The sequence below is a fragment of the Nicotiana tomentosiformis genome, chromosome 1 (assembly GCF_000390325.3).
Source record: "Nicotiana tomentosiformis chromosome 1, ASM39032v3, whole genome shotgun sequence".
Taxonomy (NCBI): Eukaryota; Viridiplantae; Streptophyta; class Magnoliopsida; order Solanales; family Solanaceae; genus Nicotiana; species Nicotiana tomentosiformis.
In genome coordinates, this window is record NC_090812.1 from 116,464,125 (window position 1) to 116,472,843 (window position 8,719).

At 41.0% G+C, this 8,719-nt stretch overlaps 1 protein-coding gene across 1 annotated transcript; it reads left to right on the forward strand.

The window, feature by feature from the left end:
* The first annotated feature begins 443 nt into the window (after positions 1-443).
* On the forward strand, positions 444-1,820 carry LOC138908935 (uncharacterized). Its single transcript, XM_070199722.1, has 3 exons — positions 444-684; positions 841-1,119; positions 1,261-1,820. The coding sequence occupies exons 1-3, from the start codon at positions 444-446 to the stop codon at positions 1,818-1,820; spliced, it is 1,080 nt and encodes a 359-aa protein (XP_070055823.1).
* Positions 1,821-8,719: the final 6,899 nt, after the last annotated feature.

Here is an 8,719-nt window from a genome sequence, read left to right on the forward strand (position 1 = left end):
TTATGTTGTCTTTGAATTACTATTTCCACTTCAGACTATGAAAATGTGTGTGAAATTTGCCACTTTAAAATGAAGTAACTAATGGTAAGAAATTAGTATTGCAAACATGATCACTTTATTGTTTGATTAACGAAAATATGTATTATCTTTATTCGTGAATGAGTTTGGGTAGAAGGAAATCTAATAGGCTTGCTCGGTTGGGTTCACTCGGTTGAGCGCCGGTCGCGCTCCCCAAGTTCGGGGCGTGACAAACTTGGTATCAGAGCCTAAGGTTTTAATGTGTCCTATGATGTCTCGGAGCCATGTCTTGTAGAGTCCTTCTTATCAGTGAGTTATCGACCACATCTATAATTAGGATGCTACTTAGGAATTTAGGAATAATACCCTTCTTTCATGTTCTCGATCATGCGATAAAGCTGATTGTAAGATTGTTCCTCCAGTATATGGCGCCTAAAAAGAAGGCAAGAACTGGCCAAAGAGCCAATGTCACCCCAGGAGTGGCAGTTGATTTTATATTTAATGATGCGGGTGAGCACCCAAGGAGTGAGAATATTCCTCCAGTTACTATGCTGCCTGATTCTACCATAACTGATCAGACCACACCTATCCCCACACCTACTGAAGGTGCAACAGTTCCTCCAACTGATATTCCAGTTCCACCTCCAGCTCCAGCTTCTGATTCTGGTGTGTCTGATGTTGATCTTAGGGGAGCCATACATATGTTAGCTCAGATAGTGGCTTCCTAGGCCCAGAGATCAAATGTTGCACCCACTTCTTCCAGTCAGCTAGGGGATTCTACTAGTTCCAGGGTGAACATGTTTCTCCAGTTGAATCCTCCAGTGTTCACGGGTTCTAACCTAGAAGAGGACCCCCAGGACTTCATTGAAGAGATGCATAAGACTCTTCAAGTTATGCGTGGTACTGAGATGGAGGAAGTAAAATTGGACTCCCACCGCCTGAAAGAGGTGGCATATTCTTGGTTTGAACTATGGGAGGAGTCCCGTGAAGAAGGGAGCCCTCCGGCGAGGTGGGGAGAGTTTGTCGATGACTTCATTGATCATTTCTTGCCTACCGAGACTAAGGCAGCCCGTGCTGCTGAGTTTGAGAACCTAAGACAAGGTAGCCTGAGTGTGTGGGATTACCATATGAGATTTGCATACCTGTCTAAGTATGCTATTTACATGTTGCCTACTATGGAGGCTAGAGTGCGCTGATTTGTATAGGGCCTTAGTCCCTTGGTAATTAATGAGGCCGCTACAGTAGCCTTGAATTCTGATATGAACTATGGAAAGATGGTGGCATTCGCTCAAGCCACAGAGACGCGCAAATTGAGGAACATAACGGAGCGAGGGGGTAGTAATAAGGCCCGATCTGCGGTCAACTTTGGTGGTTCTTCTGGTGGCAGCAGGTCAGCATTCAGGGGAGGATCGTTAGGGCCATCTCAGTCCTTTGCTCAGTCTTTGGCTAGTGCACCGCCATCAGGACCCAGTCAGCAGCAGTGGAGCTGTTTCAGACCCATTCAGGGCAATAAGGGCTCCTATCAGCAGGGTCGTCATGGTGGTAGATTCCAGAAGCAGAGGAGTCCCCCATGCCCTAGGTGTGGAAATATGCACCTAGGAATATACTACATGGACTTACCCATATGCTACGGATGCGGATTGAGGGGTCACATTCAGAGGGATTGTAGTTCGTCCTACCAGGGTGCGGGCAGGGGCACATCACAACCGGACAGTTCTGTAGCTACTACATCCGCAACACCTCCTCTAGATCGAGGCAATCCAACATCTGTAGGGTGTGGTGCAGCTAGGGGTGGAGCATAGAGTTCGGGATGATCCAACCATTTCTATGCTATGACGGGTCACCAGAATTCAGAGACTTCTCTAGATGTTGTCACATGTATATTGACTGTCCAATCTCATGATGTGTATGCTCTTATTGATCCAGTTTCCACTTTGTCATATGTCACTCCTTATGTTGCTATGGAATTTGGGATAGAACCAGAACGGCTTCATGAGTCATTCTTTGTATCTACTCCGGTTGGTGAGTCTATTTTGGCCACGTGGGTTTATAGGGATTGTATTGTCACGTTGTGTGGTCGGGACACCATGACCGATCTTATTGAATTGAGAATGGTCGATTTTGATGTGATAATGGGGATGGATTGGCTTTATTCATGTTTTTCCAAGCTTGATTGTCGAACCAGGACTGTTACGTTTGAATTTCCAAATGAGCCAATTATTAAGTGGAGGGGTGATGATGTAGTGCTAAAGGGTAGGTTTATTTCTTACCTTAAGGCCACGAAAATGATCAACAAGGGGTGTATTTACCATTTGGTCCGGGTTACGGACACCGATGCTGAGGCACCTATACTTGAGTCTGTGCCTGTTGTGAATGAATTTCCGGGAGTCTTTTTGGATGAACTCCTTAGGATCCTACCAGGCAGGGAGATTGATTTTGGGATTGATGTGATGCCAGACACGTATCCTATATCTATTCCACCCTACAGAATGCAACCAGCAAACTGAAGGAACTAAAGGAGCAACTGAAGGACTTGTTAGAAAAGGGTTTCATCCGGCAGAGTGTATCGCCTTGGAGCGCACCGGTCCTTTTTGTAAGGAAGAAAGATGGGTCACTGAGAATGTGTATTGACTATCGGCAACTCAACAAGGTTGTGATCAAGAATAAATACCCACTGCCAAGGATAGATGACTTGTTTGACCAATTGCAAGGTGCTAAGTACTTCTCCAAAATTAATTTACGATACGGGTATCACCAATTGAAGATCAGGGAGTTGGATGTTCCGAAAACAAATTTTAGAACCCGATATGGGCACTTTGAATTTTTGGTGTAGTCTTTTGGGCTAACAAAAGCCCTAACAACTTTCATGGATCTTATGAATCGAGTTTTCAAGTCGTTCCTTGATTCTTTTGTGATAGTGTTTATTGACGATATCCTTGTATATTCACGCAATCGAGAGGACCATGCTAATCATCTCAAGGTATTTCTGCAAACCCTATATCAACACAATTTATATGCAAAGTTTTCAAAATGTGAACTTTGGCTGAAATCTGTCACATTCTTGGGTCATGTAGTCTCTAGTGAAGGAATTAAGGTTGATCCTCAGAAAATTGCATCTGTGAAGAATTGGATGAGGCCTACAACTCCAACAGAGATTCGCAGTTTCTTAGGCTTAGTTGGGTATTGCAGAAAGTTTGTGGAGAGGTTTTCTACTCTTGCCTCTCCGTTGATTAAATTGATGCATAAGACAATTAAGTTCCAATGGGCAGATGCATGTGAAAGGAGCTTCCAGGATTTGAAATCAAGATTGACTACGGCACCAGTGTTGGCTGTACCAGATGGGTTTGTAGTATATTGTGATGCTTCGAGAATATTGTAGTATATTAATGCAACATGTCAAGGTGATAGCTTATCCTTCTAGGCAACTCAAGAATCATGAAAAGAATTATCCAACACATGACTTAGAAATTGCGGCGGTGGTATTTGCATTGAAAATTTGGCGTCATTATTTATATGGGGTCCATGTGGATATATTCACGCACCATAAGAGCCTTCAATATATTTTCAAGAAGAAGGAACTGAATCTGAGGCAAAGAAGATGGCTTGAGTTACTCAAGGACTATGACATTGATTCTATATCATCCGGGGAAGGCTAATGTTGTGGCAGATGCTCTTAGCCAGAAATCTATGAGTAGTTTAGCACACTTGGAGGCATATCAAATATCATTGGCCAAGTAAGTTCATCAATTGGCTAGTTTGGGAGTTTTTCTCACGGACTCTAGTGAAGGAGGGGTGATTGTGCAAAATAGGGCTGAATCATCACTTGTTGTGTAAGTCAAGGAGAAGCAATACAACGATCCATTGTTGGTACAATTGAAAGAGGGGATTTATAAACGTAAGACCATGGCCTTTTCTCTTGGCATGGGTGATGGTACACTAAAGTACCAAGGGCGTCTATGTCTTCCAAATGTAGATGGTCTCTGGGAAAGAATCATGGCAGAGGCTCACACTTCTAGGTATTCCGTACACCCGGGTTCTACAAAAATGTATCATGATCTTAAGGAAGTCTATTGGTGGAATGATATGAAGAGAAATGTAGCGGACGTTGTGGCAAGATGTTCAAATTGTCAGCAAGTGAAGGCCGAACACCAAAGGCCCGGTGGGTTGGCACAGAACATAGAAATTCCAACGTGGAAGTGGAAAATGATTAATATGGACTTTGTGGTAGGACTACCTCGCACTCCTCGTAAGTTTGCCTTGATTTGGGTGATTATGGACTGACTCACGAAATCAGCACACGTTTTTCCGATTAAGGCTACCGACACAGCGGAACAGTATGCTCAATTATATATCAAAGAAATAGTCAGGTTGCATGGCACTCCAATTTCTATCATTTCTGATCGGGGGGCACAATTTACGGCTAATATTTGGAAGAAATTTCAGCAAAGTTTGGGTACTCAGGTGAATCTCAGTACATCCTTTCATCCGTAGAATGACGGGTAGGCAGAGGGAACTATTCAGACGCTTAAGAATATATTGCGCACTTATGTTCTAGACTCTAAAGGTAGATGGGATGATCATTTACCACTAATAGAATTTGACTACAACAATAGCTATCATGCATAGCATTTAGATGGCATCGTTCGAGGCTTTATATGGTAGGAGATGTAGATCTCCCATTGGGTGGTTCAAAATTGGGGAAGCAGAGTTGAGAGGGCTAAACCTCGTGCACCAGGCTATGGAAAAAGTTAAAATCATTAAGGAGTGGTTGAAGACTGCTCAGAGTTGTCAGAAGTCCTATTCGGATATTCGTCGTAGGGATTTAGAGTTCAAAGAATATGATTAGGTATTCTTGAAGGTTTCCCCCATAAAAGGTGTAATGCGATTTGGTATGAAAGGGAAATTGAGTAGGAGGTATGTCGGACCGTACAGAATTATTCAGAGAATCAGTGAGGTGGCGTACAAGCTTGAGCTACCACTTGTGATGTCATTAGTGCACCCGGTGTTTCATGTGTCTATGTTGAAGAAAGTAGTTAGAGACCCGACAATTATTGTTCCAGTTGAGACTATTGAGGTTAATGAGAAATTAACTTATGAAGAGATTCCAGTTTCTATTATTGATCGGGAAGTCCAAAAGTTAAGAAATAAAGAAATTGCATCCGTGAAAGTGCTATGGCGAAATCAAGAGGTTAGAGAGGCTACTTGGGAGGTCGAGGAAGAAGTGAAGAAAAAGTATCCTTATTTGTTTGAATAGCCATGTATTTATAAAATTGTGTTTTATGAAAATTCTAAGGGTTACCTTCTACGAATTATATATCATTTGTACATTTGATGATAAGGGTGTTCTGTTTCTGGTAATATATTTCTCTTGAGACCACGATTGGTGTTGTTATTGTGTTATATTGCATTCTCGGTTATGTATATGTTGTTAGGATTGGTTTCTGGGATTCTCTGACAGGTGGATAGGCCTAGTTACAGGGGAGACTGGCGAAAGTTTTGGAAATTAAAGGAGTTAGCCAAAATTTGAAATCGTTGGTGTGTGTGAACTAACAGTTGGGATACATTAAATACTAATGATGAATTTTTGACCCTCATTCGAGGATGAATGATCCTAAGTGGGCGAGAATGTAAGCCCCCCTAAAATTTCACAAAGAAATTTAGGGTTTCGTGCTGCCAGAATAGGCTTACGTGTTTGGGTTGAACAGTGCGCTCGAAAGTAAAGGAATAATTTGGGCAGAAAAATGCATTTCTGTGGCCCACTATGTGGTCACAGAATCACTCTGCGGACTGCATAATGGCCGCAGAGTGAGGCAGGGATGGGCCAGTTTGGAGGTCAGGTTTGCGGGGCATTATGTGATCACAGACCAGTTCTGCGGTGCATTATGCGATCATAGAACAGGTCTGCGGGTCGCATACTGACTGCAGACTGAGTCAGTCATGCCCAGGTTTGGAGGCCAATTATGTGGCTTATTCTGCAGACCGCAGAATCATTTTGCGGTTGCATATGCGACCGCATATCCTATTCCGGAGCTTCATTTTTGGGTTTTTATAACCCGACCCTACTTCATTAAATACACGCAAAAGACCATTTTTGAGCTAAAATATGATATTTTAGAGAGAAATGAGAGTGTTTTAGAGAGATAGGAAACCCTATGCTAATTTTTCATCAATTCTTGCTCAAATCTTGAAATATTAACAAGGAAAACTTACAAGGTCTTCATCCTAAAGGTAAGATTCTACACCCTAACTTTCAATTTTGAATTTTGTCTATAATTGGGTAATTAGTAAGATAATATTTTGGCATGGGAGTTGTTCATCTTGCACGCATGTGTTATCAAAGGGTGTAAGAAGATTGTTGAGCTAAGAATGGTAGATAATGGGTTTGGGATGATGGAATTAACGACAAAAGAACCTTGAAACTTTATTGCACACCTAGTGTTTGATAAAATGCTCAAATGAGTTAGAACCATGATCATTCTCCTAATTTTGATTCAATTTGTTACATTTTCAAAATAGATTGAAGTTTCTAAGATTTTTGGAATATTTTAGAGTGTAAGGAAGCTCAATTGAGGTATGTTGGCTAAACTCCTCTCTTAGAACTGAGTAGTTCATTATAAAATTGGCTATTCCGAGTAAGATTGTGTTGAAAGATATATGTTCAATAAGTATCCCAAATGCTTTATTTATATTATGTTATCAATTGAGGATGTGTTCAAAATATGGGCTGCACATTAAAAATGTTCGACTTCAAATCAAGTTCAAATGAAGGCTATTATGCCAAATTTTGTGAAGAATCTTTGTGTGCCTTAGACTCTTAATTGCTCACATATGTACTGTATACATTGATTTGAATTGTTGTTGATGATGTTGATGATGAAGATGTTTGAAATTGAAAAGGTGAGCTTGAAATACTAAATGCGGCCAACGTGCTAAGAATGATTTTATAATCATGGCCACTAGTGCCAATGAAATGTAAAGGTGTGAAAAAAGTATGAAATGCGATGATTGATATAAAAAGGTTGATGTATTGAATAAGACAGCCTAGCCGATCGGGTCGTGATCGGACACCATGTTGCATACATGGTGGTGATTGTGCTGGAAATTTGTAATTGAAATTGTGATTTTGATTGATGTCTCTAGTGAGATGGCCTAGCCGATCGGGTCTTGATCGGACTCTGTGCTAAAAGTACGGTGGTATTGGTATTGAGAGTGATTGTGGTTGATTTCTCTAATGGGATAGCCTAGTCGATCGGGTCGTGATCGGACTCCGTGCTAAAAGTACGGTTCTATTGGTATTGTAAATAATGGTATTGTGAACGATGGTATATCGGTACTAAGAATCTCTAACCTGAAAATATAGAAATTTACGTGAAATCTTATGTTGTTCTTAACTTGATGTTTTGGTATTGTTCGAGGCTTCCATTGATTTTATGATTGTTCCTCCTTGTAATATTATTCATTCTATTGAGAGGGTCGTTTGTCATTCATACTAGTACTATTCTATATGTACTAACGTCCCTTTTTGCCGAGGGTGCTGCATTTTTAATGGATGCAGGTGGTTCTACAGGAAGAGACACTGATCAGTGATAGCGGTACACCCTCTTCCCAGTAGAGTTGGCGAGCCCCACTTCATTTCGGGGTCATGTATCTTTTGTTCCTTATGTATTGTGTTTGACGTATAGTCGGGGCCTTGTTGCTGCCACTATCATAGTACTCTTCTGTATCTATTGAGGCTCCGTAGACATGGTATGGGTTGTGTATTGGTGCAGGGGAAGTCAAACTAATTATGTTGTGTTTGAATTACTATTTTTACTTCAGACTATGAAAATGTGTGTGAAATTTGAGACTTTAAAATGAAGTAACTAATGGTAAGAAATTGGTGTTGCAGACATGATCACTTTATTGTTTGATTAATGAAAATATGTATTCTCTTTATTCGTGAATGAGTTTGGGTAGAAGAAAATCTAATAGGCTTGCTCGGCCGGGTTCACTCGGTTGAGCGCCGGTCGTGCTCCCCGAGTTCAGGGCATGACAGTTTCTTTATGGTTATGGTCATGCATTTTTCGTGTTTGCTATTGGTACAAATGTGGTCATTGATTATGAGCATTATGACTAGATGAAAATTTCATGTAGATCAATATGTTTGGATCGGGTCAGGCACCACAGTGGATTTATGCTCGGATACAATCTTTGTGATTGATTCGTGTGTTTTGTTTCTCCCTTGAGGGATGATTTCATAGCATTGTGATTTGTGGTGGTATATGTTTAACTCATTGGATAGTTCTCTCATTTGGATATCCTTCTATCTCTGGTTATGTTAGGGTTGTTGCTTGTTGGATGCACGGATTGTGTCGTATGTGACTAGGTGGCATTTGGCGTGGCTTGTCAATCGAATAGCTTGTATTGAATGATATGAGATCAATAGGCCTAGAATTAGTGTAATTGGACTTTGATAGGGTATGTTTGGATAAAATGTCATTAATCAACTTAGAGTTTGGAAATGGGCGAGAGAACTTCACGACTTGTTGATTGGGTGAGTGGTTATGAGTTTCTGCATGTTTGTTGAATCATTAGTAGCACTGTGAAGGTGTGGAATAAGGTTTTATTTTATATGAGGTTTGTCACCGTACCGAGTTTGGTTACAGGCAACTACTATGGTCAGAAGGTATTACTATGGGCATATTAGAGAGGGTTATGTCGT